Raw genomic sequence first — 18,774 nt, forward strand, 5'->3', positions numbered from 1 at the left:
ATCTGAACTAATGCCTGAGGTGCCTTTAAGGCAGCCGCGTGGTGGCTTCATTTTCGCTTTTATTTTGTTTTTTAGTTTCCGTGAACAAATAGGTTTGGTTTTATGGGGTTTAACGTCCCAAAGCGACTAAGGCTATGAGAGACGCTGTAGTGGAGGGCTCCGGAAATTTCGACCACCCGGGGTTCTTTAACGTGCACTGACATCGCACAGTACACGGGCCTCTAGAATTTCTCTTCCAAAGAAATTCAACCGCCGCGGTCGGGATCGAACCCGCGTCTTTCGGGTCAGCAGCCGAACACCATAACCACTGAGCCACCGCGGCGGCCGTGAACAAATAGGTCTAGTCAGGTGAACAAATAGATCTAGTCAGAGGCTACATAGCAGCAAATTAGGCCCACAGAAATAAAAATACACGTGGACTGTTTGCTTTCGCCGATCGCTACGTATCACTCCGCTGATGACAGAGCGGCAAGCCGCCACAGGACTGGCTGAAGTTTGGTTGACTCCTCCTACTGTCTGCGGTGAGTTAAAAAAAAGGTGGGAGGTGGGAGGTTTCATCTTATTTAAATTATGGAAATCGGCCGTATAGGACAATAATTCCAAGTTTCTATGAATGCTCGGAACATGTAGACCGAGTTCCCGTGGTAAAAAGACGAGTTCAGATTTCTCTTTAGTGCACCTTTAACCCATGTTTGATTTGTACAGCAACAGCGAAATGACATGAGGCCAAAGGAAGTGCTGTGTCTCTTCCCTTCCCTTCTCTTCCTTGGCCTCGTGCCGTTGCTTGCACTGTTGCATTACAAATCATGTCTGACCAACGTGCCCACCAGTTCATGTTGTATAGCCATGTTTGAGCCCTGACCCACTCTGCCCTCTTCCTGTCTCTAAACATTACACATACTACCTTTCTTCCCATAGCTCGCTGCGTTGTCATTAAGCTGAACCCTTTTCGGTAGCCTCTGCGTTTCTGCCCCATACGTAAGTACTGGCAAGGTACAGCTCTTATATAATCCTGAGGGATATTGCTAAACTACCATTCGTGATCTGAGAGAACCTGTCATATGCACTCCACCCCATTCTTATTCTTCTGGTTATTTCCCTCTCATGATCCGGATCTGCGGTCGCTGCCTGCCCTAAGTAGGCATATTCCCTTACCAATTTCAGCGCCTCGCTACAAATTGTGAACTGCTGTTCCCTTTCGAGACTATTGAACATTCCTTTGGTTTTCTCCATATTAATTTTTAGACCCACCGTTCTGCTCTGCCTGCCTAACTCGTTGACCATGTTTTGCAGTTCATCTCCTGAGTGACTTAGCAAGGCAATGTCATCAGTGAATTGCAGATTACCAAGGTGTCGCGGTGGAGCTCAGTGGTCGTGGCGCTCAGCTGCTGACCCGAAAGACGTGGGTTCGATCCCGGCTGCGGTGGTCGAATTTCAATGGAGGCGAAATTCTAGAGGCCCGTGTACTGTGCGACGGCAGTGCACGTTAAAGAACTCCAGGTGGTCGAAATTTCCGGAGCCTTTTACTACGGCGTCCCTCATAGCCCGAGTTGCTTTGGGACATTAAACCCCTATAAACCATAAACCTTCAACTTCGTTATAAGAAGGTTCAACTAACTGTATACACATACACACACCAGGCAACATACCCACTATAACAGGCGGCAGTTCAATTAATGATTGGTCGCAAGTCATTGTTTGGGAAGAGCAACCTGGGTCTCGCAAGCCCCAGTGATTGGCAGGTGGTGTTATTGGTGGCATCACTTAATCGCTGTACCACTGTGCCAGGGCTGTTATGAGGACTCCCAGGGATCTATGAATGTAAAGTAGAGAATGACCAACTCCCCATACAGTAGTGTACAAAAAAAGATGCGATATTTTATAAATTCAAAATCACGGGATATAAATGACCTATTTGCTATTTGAACATATTATGATGCAATAATGCAATCTTCTTCCATCAGGAATTGGGGGCTGTTTGCCTTCAGTTCGTTTTTCATTTTTCTCCTTTCATGGGCATTTCCCATTGTGTTCATTTTCCATCTGTTCTGAATTTTTAAGTTGCTTTCATTGTCAGGTGGCATAATCTCCGGTTACGTGTATTACTGTACATTTCTGCAAGCAGTGGGTGGAGTGTGAGGTTAACATAACGTCATCAGGACAGTCAAGTGGCAATTATCCGCCTCTGCAACTACAGGATGAAACACCATCAGCCTTTACAAGTTTTGAAGAGATATAGTTTCAGAGGGAGGTTTGGTTTCTGGATTTTTGCAGGAGACTTGCTAGGACGACCAACCAAGTTGTCGAGAAAGACATTGTTGGCACGAGCCTGAAAAACTCGACTGACTTTTACTGAAATTTCCGAAGATTTGGCCCTGTTATCAGCTGTATAGTAACTGCATGAACTGCAAAACATCACATGTAATGAGCTGAACTAAGCGACAGGAGCTCTGCTCACACCTTGCACACATATGGTTTCCAAGGTGGTGTAGGTAAAGGAACACCCATTGTGGATAGGTCACGAATGAAAAAGAGCGATTCCATCAGAAGAATTGAAGTTCTTGTCGTGCGGGAATGACGAGATTGATAGTATGCGTTGCTCCAGATGCAGTTTATATAGGCCTTGTTATCAAATTTCCATGTTAAACCACAGAGGCAGGAATGTAATGGCGAGGGGCTGATTCTCTGCTTGTGGAGTTTGTCTGCTTGTCTGAATTCAAGGTACAGTCTTTGTCAAAAGTTTAGAGCCCAGGGGGTTTGCTTCTAAGCCTCGCAGTGGGACTCCTGCAACATTTGTGGTAGTCCCACCCATTGGAGGAGACAGGACCGGAAATCTTCTTACCTGCAGCAAATTTGGAGCGCTGGAGATGCATTACGAATCAGACCGTGTGCTTAAGAAGCAAACCCCCTGGGCTCCAAACTTTTGACAAAGGCTACCATGAGTGAAGAGGTTGATCAAGGCACTTTTGAAAAGGTTATGCTTGCATAGGTGTGCATGAATCCGAGATTTGAATGTGTTTCAATAGAATTACGTCCCGAAGTATTCCTCTGTGCTTGTGAAAAATTGGATGAAGAGGAGGATGGTGGACCTCATGGAGTGGCCAAGGCGGCCTACAGAGATTAGTTTAATTCAGTATATTTTACTATATTTTACAGTTTAATTCAGTATAAGCATCGTGCATCATCCGAAGGACAACAAAGCCTGCAGCACTTAGCATAAAGTCTAGAACATGCTGCAAAAGGGGGAATAAAACTTCACGCAGCACAGAAAGCAGTTAGTACTTAATACTAAATTTGCTGTGGGAACAAAGTGTCCCTTAGTATGATGACAAACATTGGTTGTATTGTGTAAGAAGTCTCACACTGTCGTCCCACCAATCTCATGCGCAAATGTTAGCGAGGTAAAAAAAGTTAAAATTGAAAAAATGAGATAGCATACCCTTTTTGTTCACTACTGTATCCAAACACTGGAGCTGAATTTAAATATTTGTCCTAACTACGCAAATCAACCGTCATTTTTTGTTCCACATAAGGCAAGGATGTCATGAACATTAATTTTCAACGCAAAAAGAAAGGAAGCCACTAAAAACTTGAAATATTTTATTGACTAGAGAATCACAGCTTTTGGCCCGTACAGGTTCAAATTTGGAACACTGTACAAGCTGCGTTTAATAACAAAAAATAAGAATTAAATGTCAGTAAATAAAAAACATTAAAATCATGGCAGTGACGATTTTTGTTGCACTTTCCCAAACTTGGTGCTCCCGTACGTTAAGTCCAGGCTCCGACAGGGTCAGTCAAACTGATCACCTAAAAGAAAAAAAAAAGAATACATTACCTATATTCATGAGATTACAGCAAGCAAGTGGAAGCCTGCTTCCTCAATTGATATGCTGAAATGAATGTTTAACAAGAAGTGCAATACAAGGCAGATTCCCCTTTTCTTGCTTTTTCACATTTAATGCGATAGTGTTAAAAGTTAGTGATAGCGTCACCGTTGTTGGCATTGTGTTCAATAAACAGGGTGGCCCATGCAGCCACCCCCAGAGAAGCAACCAAGGTGGGCAACCTAGGCAGGTCACGTGACCTTGAGGGGTCATCGCAACCTGTCCACTGGATCGTGAGCAAACTAACCACCTTGGCAGGTGGAAGGTAAGTTTAAACAACAATTCAGGGGGAACTTTGACGATCTAAAGCGTGCGAGGCTAAAGCCTTTCCGCGCAACTTTGGCTGCACGGCTGTAGGCACATATGTGGCGGCTATGGGGCGACTTGGATTGGCTAGTCATGACTATTTAGTTGATGACCCATGACTAACTAGATGTGATTGGTTAATGATTAATCAGTTAATGACTGGTTAGTCGGCTAATTGGTTGATGACTAACCAGTCATGACTTGTGACTAGTTATGACTCACTTATACTTATGACTAGTTATGACTCACGGACGGACGGAGTCATGGCCAAGAGTATGAGACACTAAAGGCTTTCGCCTTAGGAGCTGATTACGAAAGGTTGCTCAGGAAAAGCAACTAGGGTTGCACAAGACAATGATGGCAGCACCTGCCATCGCCAGTGGCGCATTCCTTAACCACAGCACCCATGCACAAGGAGTAGTGTGAGCACTCCCAGGGACTTATGAATGTAAAGTTGAGAATGACCAACTCTGCATATATGGGCATTATTAACTCCTTAATGCCGTCGCGTGATATGCTTAAGGCGGAGCTTGAATGCTCCTTCCAATTTAATTAGTACTTTGCATTTACTTATGGTTGCCTGCCTGCATATATCTGAGCTTGCAAGGGTGGAAGAGCGGGCTAGTTGGTAGTTCATCTTGAGGAAAAACAGAGCGCACCCCTAAGACACGGACAAAGAAAGACAAGACGATACAGCGCTGACTTCAACTGATTATTTTATTGTGGAGCAACATATATATACGTTCGAAAAGTGGGCGGGAAGACATGAGTAACATCTGCTGTGTTTGCACGCGACCGAAAGATAACAAACTGCAATTGAAAATAACATGAGGGCAAGGGTCACCCTTGGAGGCAACAAAAAATGAAAACTAGACAAGAGAAAGAGCCAAGTGGAGGGGCGATTAAACGGATCACGCTTAAAAGGATGACGCAAGCAGGCAGTACAAGAGACAAAAAACACTAGGAGATAACAAGTGAACAAAATGCACTAAAAGGCCAAAAAGACCATTAAAAAATTTTTAACACCGATAAAAGAACCAAAAGGGACGTTAAAAGCAGAAGACAGAAAACAACCTTGTACAAATGGTAAAAAAGGCTAAAAGACGAATTTTGGAATCCTACACATTAAAATTGCTCTATGCCTGGCTCAAATAATCTAACTCACGTTTCGTTAGCGCTATCGAGGGTGTGCTAACACAATCTTCACCTAGCTTTAGCTGTATCGTCTTGCCTTTCTTTGTCTGTGTCTTAGAGGTGCGCTCTGTTTTTCCTCAAGATATATCTGAGGAAGAATGAACCAAAAACTCTGAGGCAGTTTCTAATCATCCAGTTTACAGAACGGAGTGCACTCCTTCCCTGAATGCAGGAGCTCTATTGACACGTTGCAATTTATGACAGCCAGCAAACTCGCACATGGGCCTAAGCAATCGTAAGCGGTGGACGTACCCACAGAGATTCTTGATGCCCTCTTTCAGCCCAGCCACAAGACGGTCACCGACTGCTGCAACAAGACCAGAGAGAACACACGTACTCACTGCATGGAAACATAAGTGTTGACTTCACTGCAGTAGTAACGAGTTAGGCAGCTAGATCTGTATCCCAGTGTATATCAGCGAATGTATGTCTTGTTTTCCAAAACGTCTCGTACATTTGGTAAGCCACAGTGGCTCAGTGGTTATGACGCTCGGCTGCTGACCCGAAAGACGCGGGTTCGATCCCGGCTGCGGCGGTCACATTTCGAAGGAAGCGAAAATTTAGAGGCCCGTGTACTGTATTGAAGGAGTGTACGATGGGGGGCTAGTTGGTAATCCATGAACTAAGAACGAAAACCACGCAAAGGACGATACACAAGGAAGAAGCCGCGCTCGTCCTGTCTACTTCTTCCCTGTGTATCGTCCTTTGCGTGGTTTTCGTTCTTAGTCCGTGTACTGTGTGATGTAAGTGCAGGTTGAAGAACCCCAGGTGGCTGAAATTTCCGGAGATCTTCACTGTGGCATCCCTCATAGCCCTAGTAGCTTTGGGACATAAAACCTCCCATAAACCAAACCATTTGATAAGCTAGGTGCCTGCAAATAGCAACATAGTGAACACTCAATAATTCAACTCAAACTCAAAGGAGACCAGGACTTTTTTTGGCCTTATACAGAGTTAAAATTAGGCAGAGCCTTTTTAAACTGGCTGTTGACGCGGCCAAAGTGTTCGAATTCCAGTCCAGTGTATTCTCAAAAGCACTTGTTCTGGAATTGAGACTATGCATGGACACTAACCTGGCCTCTGCTGGTAGTTTGGTCTTTCCACTTGGTTGCCAATGGCTGCAGTGTTGTCTGTCCAGTACACTTCAGGCACGCTGAGAAGGCAGTGCATTATCTGTGAATGCAGTACGGGAGAACACAGAGAATGTTTTCAGCGAGCCACTATGTTACAGTGCAATCATTGATTAGCTGATTGTTAACTACATGGAGTTAATCAGAGATTTAAACAGACCTCAGTGTGAAAGAGAATGGAAACTGAAAAAAATGTCGTTGCCAGCATTTTTCCCACATGTTGCATATCAGTAGGGATCATGATCAGGATGGCTGACGACGCATAAGCATCCTCGATCATCTTTTGTATTTTGTTCTTTCAGTTCAGTTCAGCTTACTTTCCTTAAAGACCCCTATTCAGCGGTATTACATAAGGGGTGGGGCCACAGATTCTTGATTTCTTTAATTAATTGATTCACAGACTGACTTGTTAATCCTGTTTGTGTAAAACATTCGTCAATTTATAGACAGAATAACTGATGAACTTGCCGAGTTGTGAGCCAATGTGTTGACCCACTACAGTCAACTCTCGATAACTTGAACTGGAAGCAGACCGAAAATTTGTTTGAATTATGCGCACAGAGTTCGAATTAGAGGGAGCCTGACAAAGTACATTAATGGACAGGACCAAAGCATCAGTACAAACAGACTGGCAGTTTTTCGCTGGCGCACAGAGCTTGAATTGGGGGGAGCCTGACAAAGTACATTAATGGACAGGACCAAAGCATCAGTACAAACAGACTGGCAGTTTTTCGCTGGCGCACAGAGCTTGAATTGGGGGGAGCCTGACAAAGTACATTAATGGACAGGACCAAAGCATCAGTACGAACAGACTGTCAGTTCGACTGAGTTTGAGTTCGGTGATTTCAAATTAATGAGCTCCTACTGCAACTACTTTGCCGGTTCGTCACCTTCCTGCACATCTGCTCACCAGTTCCTGCCGTGGCTTGTCCCGTTTCTGCACTTCGGCACTTGGCTCACTCACGGACCAGCCCACGACCAGGGGAGCAAACACGGTGGCCAGCTCCTCAAGGGATCGGCCATCCCTGCCGAGCGACGTGGCGGACACACGGTGCAGGTGCGCCATCAGCGCCGACAGTGTCGCACGGTTGAGAGCCGGCAACTGAACAGTTGCGTCCAAGAGCTTTGGCAGACGCTTCTCAGCGTTGGTTTCCTCTGCATTCACCGTTATAAAGTTTCATCACGGCGTCTAGTCATTCACCTACTGGTCACATCCTAGTCTTATATTTTTATTAAGGGGGGACGAGGGTCTTAAAACTGACCTTTTTATTTATGGCTAGAATCTCATGAAATTTTGCACACAGATGTGTTTTTCTCTTCTGATTCCAGACATGTAGTCATAATTGAGTTGGTGGTCTTAGATCAAAAGTTATCTTAAATTTTAGAGTGTAATTAGGTAATTTCTTACGCAGCTTTAATGAACGCTCTCATTGCATTTTATTGATTTTCATTACATGATTGATAGCCAGCGAATTCTCATACCCGATGACATTCTTACTTTTTTTGTTTAGGCCATGTATAAATGGCCATTTACAATTAGCTTAACGAGTTGCAGTGTCAAATACTGCGACCTTTTACTCTCAACATAGTTTATCAGGATGACATGCCTTTAGAGAAAAACAAAGAATGTCACCGGGTATGGGAACTCTCTGGCTATCGATTCATGTAAACAAAAGCAACAAAATGCAATGAGAAAGTTCATTAAATCTGCATAAGAAATTACCTAATTACATTCTAGACTTAGTAAGATTTAAGACCACCAGCTCAGTTATGATTATACATTTGGAATCAGAAGAGAAAAATGCACCTGTGTGCAAAATTTCACGAGATTCTAGCCATAAATAAACAAGTTAGTTTTAAGACCCTCGTCCCCCCTTAAGCCATTGTTTTAGAAAGCATATTTTTCCGGTGTATAAGTCGCACCAGTGCTTAAGGGGGGACATGGGTCTTAGAAAATTTTTTTTATTTACAGACCAAATGCAATGAAACTGTACAGCCTTATTCAGTTTTTTCTGCTGATTTCAAATATGCAATTTGTATATTTCTAGGCCAATTAGTTCCTGAGATATTAATATATATCATGCCATTGTCTGCTGAAACAACAGAAAAAAAATGGGCTACCAGAAATTTAATTTTAATATGTGGGTAGATACTACAATGTGTGAGGAATGCAACGCTGGAAGCAGTTTTCAGTTTTTTGTCCATGTGGACAAATGGGCTTATAGTTAGTTTCATGTGTGTCGTGTGTTTTCTGGCACTGTATGTCTGGTTAACTCACTTGAAAACTAACTACTAAGCCCATTTGTCCACACGGACAAAAAACTGAAAACTGCTTCCAGTGTTGCATTCCTCACACATTGTAGTATCTACCCACACATTAAAATTAAATTTCTGGTGGCCCATTTCTTTTCTATTGTTTCAGCAGACAATGGCATGATATATATTAATATCTCAGGAACTAATTGGTCTAGAACTAAACAAATCACATTTTTGAAATCAGCAGAAAAAACTGAATAAGTCTGTGCAGTTTCATTGCATTTGGTTTGTAAATAAAAAAAATGCTCTAAGACCCATGTCCCCACTTAAGCCACTGTTTTAGAAAGCATGTTTTTCCAGTGTATAAGTCGCACCAGTGTTTAAGACGCCACTTCTTGAGGCACTAGGAAAATGCGCTGATGACCCCTCCATTAGAGTGTGCAATGGAAATGCACGCTTGAAGCAGCTGCTGCGCGCAGATTATCCTTGGGCTCCGGCCAGTACGCCTGCTTTCCTCAGTCTGCCTTTTTTGTTGGCTTCTTCACCCAGAGCACTCTCACAGTTTTGCTCCAGTGCACTGGATCATTTTATTTCCTTATGTCGCACTGTCTGCCTACTGTCCAGTCCCCATTCTCCAGCCCGCAATCAAAGGAACGCAACTTGAATTCAGCATCGTAGCTCTTTTGTCTTGTAGGCGAAGTCATGTTGGGAGAGAGCAAAGCACGATGAGCGCAAGGCTAAATGCCAGTGACATTGAAATCAAAACTTTTGAAAACACGGCTGGATGATGCGGCGGAGACACGAAGCATGCACTCTGCATGCAGTCTGGCCAAGGCGAGATTACAAGATTTTATCTAAGATCAAATTTTAATAACGGCTCTAATCTTTTGTCCTCTTTTACGCATCGATTTTCTTTTCGACTGTAAATAATGGACATACAAAAAGACTATGTGCGGTGGCGGGTCATGTTCTGCTGTTATAAGTCGTACTGTTATATATAGTCAAACCCAAATATAACGGAACTTTATATAGAGTGATATTTCCTTTATATTGAACACTTAAATGTTCTCCTAGCACTATGAATGTAAAATGTATATTTATAATCAATTGCACATTGGATACATCGAATTCTGAGCGCTGTTGCTCAGTCACCAAATGCCTGCCAACGCGCTGATCTGTCAGCTCCGGGTAGTCTCTGGGCAACCACGCTGTCTGGCCTTAGGCGAAATGCTGAAGGAGCAGCAGCAGCCCTTTAAACTCCACGCCATCAGCCAGCCTCGCCTTGCAGCGCTCCTATTCGGCAGCCGCCTACCACATAATCAAGTATGTGTGAGCATCTTTGGGCCTACCACCCTGGTTTCAGGAGAAAAAGGCAGTCATACAGCCTAAGGAAGCTACAATACTTCGTCTTTCACGTTCTCTTTGTTTGCGTTTGAGAGTCCTGCTGCCTGCGCTCTCTCGACTCTGGCTGCCTACAGAAGACAACGGACAGTTTCTTTTGAGGAATTTTTAATAGTTGATGACGACCTAGTTATGACAGCGAGGCCGTTATAGTTGGAAATTGTTTCTGATGTTTGACGCCATTGAGAGACCGAGGAGCCGCCACCCGAAGATGATCACCCTCGCCGACACTTCATTCATGAAGCCCTTTCTGCTACCAATGTGCCGTGACAATACTGCTTGGGAATACAGGGAAATGGATGGGAGTTAGTTGAAATGACGTCGCATGTCGAAAATGCGATTCTCATTTACGGAGCTAAATGCAGTGTTCAGGCAAAAAAAAATCACTGCCTACTGCAAATAGGTGAACACCTCTAACCAATCAATTATTTTTGGAGTTGATTATTCATGGTGAGTGGCACAGTTTTTCTGTAATCAGCGCGTTTTCGCTCCACTGTTCACAACCTCGTGTATTACGAATTTGGTACTGGAGTTTGGCATAAGCTGGTTCGGGTATATTGATTCATTCCATATACTGAACAAATCGCATTGATCCACGCTGCTCGTTATAACCGGATTTAGCTATAAGTCGCACTGCCAAAAAATTCAGAAAAACCAGCCACTCATATACCAGAAAATGCAGTATATGCTGCAATTGAGGATTGCAGGGGCACAAAGGTTCCCGGCTCAACCTAAGAACTGCAGTGACAAATTCAAGGAAGGAATGAGCATCCAAAGATTCCTTCATTAAGAGGGGATGAGGGGATCGAAGGCAACTTTTCTGTTTTTCGACTTAGAGTGATGAAATCTTGCAGACTGGCTTAAAACAGCATCAAACAATCAGATATAACGTTTCACAATGACAGCTTTAGTAGTTTCCTTTTTATCATTGTTTATATATTTTCCCCATGTTGCTTGCTTGTGGAAAGCCTAGCATGACAAAAAAAACAAGCTACAGGTCTGTAAATGCTTTTGATATTTACTAAGAAGTGTGGTGTAAATCAAGACTCTCTTAATTTTTTTTTTAATTTCTCTGCTCTTTTTTATAAAGGACACAATATGCACCTTCTTTTATGTTTAGAATGTATCATGCTCTAATTATCATGTAATGAAAACATGCGAGCCTAAATGATAAATCTGAGACTGTCTTGACGCAGACCACATTTCAGTGATCACAACAAAACAAACGGGGCAAAAATCCATGCACACATTGCAATGCTATGCTTTCCACGAACAAGGGATTAAGCTCAAAACAAGCCTGAAAGTTCTAAGCTAGCATGCACTGTCGATGTGTAGATGCCGACAAATATATTTATTTGAAGCGCTTAAAGTTTATTTTTGGGTGAAATATTTCAGTACAACATAGAAACAGTGTTGGAGATGCCAAAAAGTGTACTTTTCAAAAATCAACTTTTTTCGTGGTTTTTGCGATCTGATCCCCACATCCCCCCTTAAGGCTTTCAATATTCTCTTCTACATTTAAAATGGCATGCTGCTCTGGCTTGAATGTCACTTTTTGTCTCTTTCAATCAGGTCTTCTAGTGCCCGGCATGTTATCACAATAAAAACAAGGTCTGAAATAATGACAAGCTGTCAACACAGTCCTCATTTGTAACTAAGCACCTCTTTTAGGTAAAGAAAGCAAGTGCAAGTGAAGTTAACAATCAAAATTTTTTTGCCATAGAAACAGATTCTGCAGGTGTCTTAAATGCAGGTACGAATAGCTGCTTGTAGTTTCAAAGCAGACAGAGAACTAAGAGCTTTCATCCTACCGGCGGCCATAGCAAGTAACGGCCATGCTGATTTGGTGATAATCGGTTCCCGAACGGAAGCCAGGAATGTCACCAGAGCTCCACACACCACCGGCAACCTGTAACCACCCTACAAGAGCAAAGACAAGAAAAGGGGGGTCAGTGACCTCCCATTCAGTGGCGTTCCATGTTGCAACATGCAATTCCCACAATTAGACCCTAAATTCCACATTTCAGGCCCTGCTTCTCTGCAGGAACATAAAAGTCCGTCAATTTGGAAAATGTGCGGCAGTACTGGTTCTTAAAATTCCCTTTGCTTGCTTTTCAAAGAGCTTGCTTTTCAAACTTTTGTGCGACCCAAGCTTGAGTATGCTAAACTATTTTTGATCCGCACCACAATAATCTTACTAACGCCCTCGAATTGGTTCAGAACCGCGCAACACGATTCATTCTATCTAATTATTCCTACCACTCAAGCATCTCAGCACTAAAAGCTCGAATCAACTTGCCCCCCCCCCCCCCCCTAGACTCACACCGTAAGATAGCACGTCTTAACCTTTTTCATAAATTTTTCCATTCTTTGCCTCTTGATAACCCCTACATAAAAAGAGCCCACCGCATCGCCTTCAGCCACAGTAACGCAGTGTATCCCCTACAAGCCCATACTGTGACATTTCAGCAGTCATTTTTTCAGTGTACTGCACAAGACTGGAATGACCTGCCCACCGAAGTTGCCATTATCATCAACCGACTTGAATTCAAGCGGAGCATCGCCAACTTTTCATCTTAACATTTTTTACCATTGTTTGCTAGATACCGTCCACCCCCTCATGTAATGGCTCAACCGAGACCTTTGAGGAAATAAATAAATAAATAAACCCCCATAAAAATTTCCTTTTTGTCAAATTGTACCTCCGAAATAGACAGAATCCCCCAAATGACACATCACAGCAGCCTTTTCACTAAAAATTAGGGGTGTGAAAATAATTAAATTTTTTAATAACAAATGGAAGAAATAAACTCCTTTGAATATCTGTTCAGAAGGAAAAATAATCTAGAGAGAAAGGTGTTTAGTCAGACAGCACTGCCCTTGTCTTTTTTAAATTGCATGGTTCTTGCAACTGAAATCTAATAAACACAGACCGACTCTGCACCATAAAAAAAAAGGCTGCACATAAATGTGTACGGCTTGATTATAGACACCTTATCAGTATGCAACCAGTAATGTGGCCATGCAAAATGAGTAACAAAATGAAATCTATGAATTTACACAAGAACGGCAGCTAAAACAACATGATGGGTAGTAAAACCTCAGTAATTCGCACTTCAAGCAATAGATAGACGCCCGAATTGTTTGAAGGATTAGTTATCAAATGCCCCCCCGCCGCCTCCCAAACCAAAAAAAAAAACTGCCAAAAATGCGGTAAAGCCTTGTGAGGAGGCCCCACTGAACAAGCAGCAAACAGCCCGTAATGCTTAGTTTTGATACACAATCCAATCCAATTCAATCTACTCCAATCACTCTTTGCCTGAATTTCCTCGAGGTCAACCGAACTTGACAGCACTCAAAAAGTTAATTTTTTTTTGTACTTTGATTTCCCTACAATCCTTGTAATTTGTTTGGAGGTCTCATTTCTCTTTCCCCATCATAATTACCTAGGCTAGCTATTCCTTGATTCCATCCCTAGTCAGTTCCTATTTTCCCAATTTATCCCAGCTGCCCCTACTTATCATAGCAGTTTCCCTGCTAGCTCGCTGGCTTTCGCTGAATTTGCTTGGAGGTCTCATTTCTCTTTCTCGCTCAGTTACCTAGGCTATTCCTAGATTCCATCCCTATTCAGTTCTCATTTTCCCAACTTATCCCTGCTGCCCCTACTTATCATAGCAGTTTCTTCCCTGCTATTCCCGCTCGCTGGCTTTCGCTGAATTTGCTTGGAGGCCTCATTTCCCATTCCCACTCATAGTTACCTAGGCTATTCCTCAATTTAATCCCTATTCAGTTCCTATTTTCCCAACTTGTCCCACCCAGCTGCCCCTACTTATCATAGCAGTTTCCCTGCTATTCCCGCTCGCTGGCTTTCGCTGAATTTGCTTGGAGGCCTCATTTCTCTTTCCCACTCATAGTTACCTAGGCTATTCCTAGATTCTGTCCCTATTCAGTTCCTATTTTCCCAACTTATCCCACCCAGCTGCCCCTACTTATCATAGCAGTTTCCCTGCTATTCCCGCTCGCTGGCTTTCGCTGAATTTGCTTGGAGGTCTCATTTCTCTTTCCTACTCATAGTTACCTAGGCTATTCCTAGATTCCATCCCTATTCAGTTCCTATTTTCCCAACTTATCCCTGCTTCCCCACTTACCATAGCAGTTTCCCTGCTATTCCCACTCGCTGGCTTTCGCCGAATTTGCTTGGAAGTCTCATTTCTCTTTCCTACTCATAGTCACCTAGGCTATTCCTAGATTCCATCCCTATTCAGTTCCTATTTTCCCAACTTATCCCTGCTGCCCCTACTTATCATAGCAGTTTCCCTGCTATTCCCACTCGCTGGCTTTCGCCGAATTTGCTTGGAAGTCTCATTTCTCTTTCCTACTCATAGTCACCTAGGCTGTCCCTAGATTCCATCCCTATTCAGTTCCTATTTTTCCAACTTATCCCAGCTGCCCCTACTTATCATAGCAGTTTCCCTGCTATTCCCACTCGCTGGCTTTCGCTGAATTTGCTTGGAGGCCTCATTTCTCTTTCCCACTCATAGTCACCTAGGCTGTCCCTAGATTCCATCCCTATTCAGTTCCTATTTTTCCAACTTATCCCAGCTGCCCCTACTTATCATAGCAGTTTCCCTGCTATTCCCACTCGCTGGCTTTCGCTGCATTTGCTTGGAGGCCTCATTTCTCTTTCCCACTCATAGTTACCTAGGCTATTCCTAGATTCTGTCCCTATTTTCCCAACTTATCCCACCCAGCTGCCCCTACTTATCATAGCAGTTTCCCTGCTATTCCCGCTCGCTGGCTTTTGCTGAATTTGCTTGGAGGTCTCATTTCTCTTTCCCACTCATAGTTACCTAGGCTATTCCTAGATTCCGTCCCTATTCAGTTCCTATTTTCCCAACTTATCCCTGCTGCCCCTACTTATCATAGCAGTTTCCCTGCTATTCCCACTCGCTGGCTTTCGCCGAATTTGATTGGAAGTCTCATTTCTCTTTCCTACTCATAGTCACCTAGGCTATTCCTAGATTCCATCCCTATTCAGTTCCTATTTTCCCAACTTATCCCTGCTGCCCCTACTTATCATAGCAGTTTCCCTGCTATTCCCACTCGCTGGCTTTCGCCGAATTTGCTTGGAAGTCTCATTTCTCTTTCCTACTCATAGTCACCTAGGCTATTCCTAGATTCCATCCCTATTCAGTTCCTATTTTCCCAACTTATCCCTGCTGCCCCTACTTATCATAGCAGTTTCCCTGCTATTCCCACTCGCTGGCTTTCGCCGAATTTGCTTGGAAGTCTCATTTCTCTTTCCTACTCATAGTCACCTAGGCTATTCCTAGATTCCATCCCTATTCAGTTCCTATTTTCCCAACTTATCCCAGCTGCCCCTACTTATCATAGCAGTTTCCCTGCTATTCCCACTCGCTGGCTTTCGCTGAATTTGCTTGGAGGCCTCATTTCTCTTTCCCACTCATAGTTACCTAGGCTATTCCTAGATTCTGTCCCTATTCAGTTCCTATTTTCCCAACTTATCCCACCCAGCTGCCCCTACTTATCATAGCAGTTTCCCTGCTATTCCCGCTCGCTGGCTTTCGCTGAATTTGCTTGGAGGTCTCATTTCTCTTTCCCACTCATAGTTACCTAGGCTATTCCTAGATTCTGTCCCTATTCAGTTCCTATTTTCCCAACTTATCCCTGCTGCCCCTACTTATCATAGCAGTTTCCCTGCTATTCCCACTCGCTGGCTTTCGCCGAATTTGCTTGGAAGTCTCATTTCTCTTTCCTACTCATAGACACCTAGGCTATTCCTAGATTCCATCCCTATTCAGTTCCTATTTTCCCAACTTATCCCTGCTGCCCCTACTTATCATAGCAGTTTCCCTGCTATTCCCACTCGCTGGCTTTCGCCGAATTTGCTTGGAAGTCTCATTTCTCTTTCCTACTTATAGTCACCTAGGCTGTTCCTAGATTCCATCCCTATTCAGTTCCTATTTTTCCAACTTATCCCTGCTGCCCCTACTTATCATAGCAGTTTCCCTGCTATTCCCACTCGCTGGCTTTCGCCGAATTTGCTTGGAAGTCTCATTTCTCTTTCCTACTCATAGTCACCTAGGTATTCCTAGATTCCATCCCTATTCAGTTCCTATTTTCCCAACTTATCCCAGCTGCCCCTACTTGTCATAGCTGTTTCCCTGCTATTTCTGCTCGCTGGCTTTCGCCGAATTTGCTTGGAGGTCTCTTTTCACTTTCCCACTCATATTTACCTAAGCTATTCCTTGATTACAACCCTATTCAGTTCCTATTTTCCTAGCTTCATTTCTCCTACTTATCCCAGCTGCCCCTACTTATCATAGCTGTTTTACCCTGCTATTCCTGATCGCTGACTTTTGCCGAATTCGGATGCGCCAAGAACGAGAAACCAGGACAAAGTCCGGAGCAGGCAAACCACTTCTTGGATCATACGGCTGTGATTACCACCTCTGGGAATGAATGTGTGGTAAATGACAATGAATAAACGGGGCTGTAGCATGACTGTCTCCACAGCTAGTGCTCATTATCCATACTACCACGCATGTAATCGCCAGAAACATTTACCACTTTGTTGTGTTTCATTGCTTTTTTTCTCACTGTGCTGACACATTGTGCCTGTTTCCACTGTTTGTTCCAATGCTTATAGAGCTTTAGAACATCATTATTTTTTTTACTGACCCGAGTATCTGAATGAGTGAGTGAGACTGAATGAATGAAAAATACATATAAATGGCAAGGTGCTTGATGGGACAGATTCTGCCAGTGACCAATGTAGATGGATGGTTGGATGAATGAATGAATCAATCAATCAATACTGGCAGGCAGTGGCAGCAATGACGTCAATGTTTTTGCTGTTTCACAATTGTAAAGGAACTCGGAAATGAATCAGTCCAGCAGCAAAACGATCTCAAGGAAAGCGGTTATAGACTCACCAAGGCAGGCAAGCTTTGCCCACTGAGCAACTGTCCGAGGAGAGAGTCCACCTCCTCGGCCGCCACCGTCGATCCGTAGAGTGGCCCTCTCTCCATGGCACACCTCCGCTCCACCTCTCGGATGCAGTGCACCACCATGGGAGGCAACAGGGGTGGCTTGCTGGGTGCGTAGTCCGACAGGGCAGTGCCACCCTTGCCGCTCCCTCCCACTGCACTGCCCTCACCAACCACTCTGGCCTGCTTGTGCGGCATCCCCGGTTTGCACAGTACGGGAGCCTGCAAGACAGCATATGTGTGGTACATCTCCATACCACTTAGCACAAGCATATCTGTTGTAAAGTCCGTAGTTCTTACATGAACATGCTTTCTCCAGGCTTTTGGTCAGTCCTCTCACTTGTTTATTCAGATTACCCCGAAAGGCCCTCATTAGGAGGGTATTAGATGAAAGAAGAAGAAGAAGGGGGGGGGGAAGCAACAATAGCACAGTTAACATTAACACTATAAATGTGATGCATTGGGGGAAAAAAAAAAACAATGCACACCTACTAACTGCTATCCATGCCTCACAGTTTGTTCACCAAGTACTCACATGAACATTGTCCTGTACTGTGTAAACACGTACATTTTGCTCTTACAAAAGGTACGTGTTTGTGTCTATGTTCGAGTAGTGCTACTGTTTCCCAAACTTGTTTCTAGGCCCTGTTACAACCGACATTCACCCTGTCAAAAGCATTAACTGTTTGGCTAGTTGGTAACGAGCAGTTAATATATATTAAGTTTTTTAGCACACAAGGTGAGGATGACCACTCCCATTAAATGATTCGTTGGGAGGCCTCTGATTGAACAGTTGCGAGTGGCACCCGTGTCCGCTGTCTTTCTGTCATTCTCATCCTTTTGCGCTAAAGATGCGCTAAAGATGTGCTAAACAACTTGCATTGACCAGGCAATATTTTTATGCAGAACTCCTGACAGATGGGAATTGCAGTTAAAAGTGTTAAGAGGTGCAGGTGGAATAATGAGGCTGGGAAGATTCTTCGGACCCAGTAAGCAACACAGGTGCAGAGCAAGGCTGAATGGAAACCGCAGCGAGCAGAGACATAGGCGAAGTGAGCTGTGCCTTTGTTTAGATGAACTGGACAACAAACAGCGGCGACTTCAACTGCCTTTGCTTTCCAGAGGACTCGACCCTGTGACTGATGATGGTGATTACGACGACTCACCGCCTTCTCGCACTCGGGGTGGCAGGTCAGATGGCAGGTGCCGCACCAGAGGGATGCCTTGTAGAAGCCGATCCGGTTGCCGCACACTCCACACGTCTCGGGTGCGGCGGCCAGGTAGCGAGTGAAGGTGTGCGACTGCTGAGGCAGCAGTGGCGGCGACATGTCTATGGGTGTGCTGGTGCTTCGCCGCCGTCCCGTGCGCTCTGTCAGCCTTGAGAAGAAGCCCGACTCCTGTTCCACCTGGCTTTCCTCCACTGCAGCACAGTGTCGGAGAAAACACAGCTTGCTGGCAGAGTGACAGCTTGAAATTTCCATAACACTACAGAAGTCATCAGTAACAGAACTTTTATTTCTTGTTACAGGCCCTCAATATTTGACTGTGACAGCTGTTAAAGGCATGCTCCACGGTTGTGTGGCTTTGGCC

The 18,774-nt window shown here is 44.1% G+C and overlaps 1 protein-coding gene across 2 annotated transcripts in view; it reads right to left on the minus strand.

The window, feature by feature from the left end:
* Positions 1 to 3,586: 3,586 nt before the first annotated feature.
* LOC149365747 (uncharacterized) overlaps positions 3,587 to 18,774 on the minus strand; it is a 35,866-nt gene continuing 20,678 nt past the window's right edge. The window contains exons 8-14 of one of the 2 annotated variants that reach the window (XM_089545704.1): positions 18,351 to 18,604; positions 17,131 to 17,406; positions 11,986 to 12,094; positions 7,428 to 7,672; positions 6,461 to 6,560; positions 5,640 to 5,694; positions 3,587 to 3,810 (exon numbers count right to left, since the gene is read on the minus strand). In XM_089545704.1, coding sequence (XP_089401830.1) covers positions 3,807 to 3,810; positions 5,640 to 5,694; positions 6,461 to 6,560; positions 7,428 to 7,672; positions 11,986 to 12,094; positions 17,131 to 17,406; positions 18,351 to 18,604 — 1,043 coding nt within the window. In that variant the 3' untranslated portion in view covers positions 3,587 to 3,806. Of the gene's footprint in view, positions 3,811 to 5,498; positions 5,695 to 6,460; positions 6,561 to 7,427; positions 7,673 to 11,985; positions 12,095 to 17,130; positions 17,407 to 18,350; positions 18,605 to 18,774 lie in introns of those variants that run through there. The other variant, XM_089545695.1, reaches the window with a different exon arrangement.

This window comes from Amblyomma mixtum, chromosome 1 (genome assembly GCF_055824585.1).
Source record: "Amblyomma mixtum isolate Tamu chromosome 1, ASM5582458v1, whole genome shotgun sequence".
Classification (NCBI taxonomy): domain Eukaryota; kingdom Metazoa; phylum Arthropoda; class Arachnida; order Ixodida; family Ixodidae; genus Amblyomma; species Amblyomma mixtum.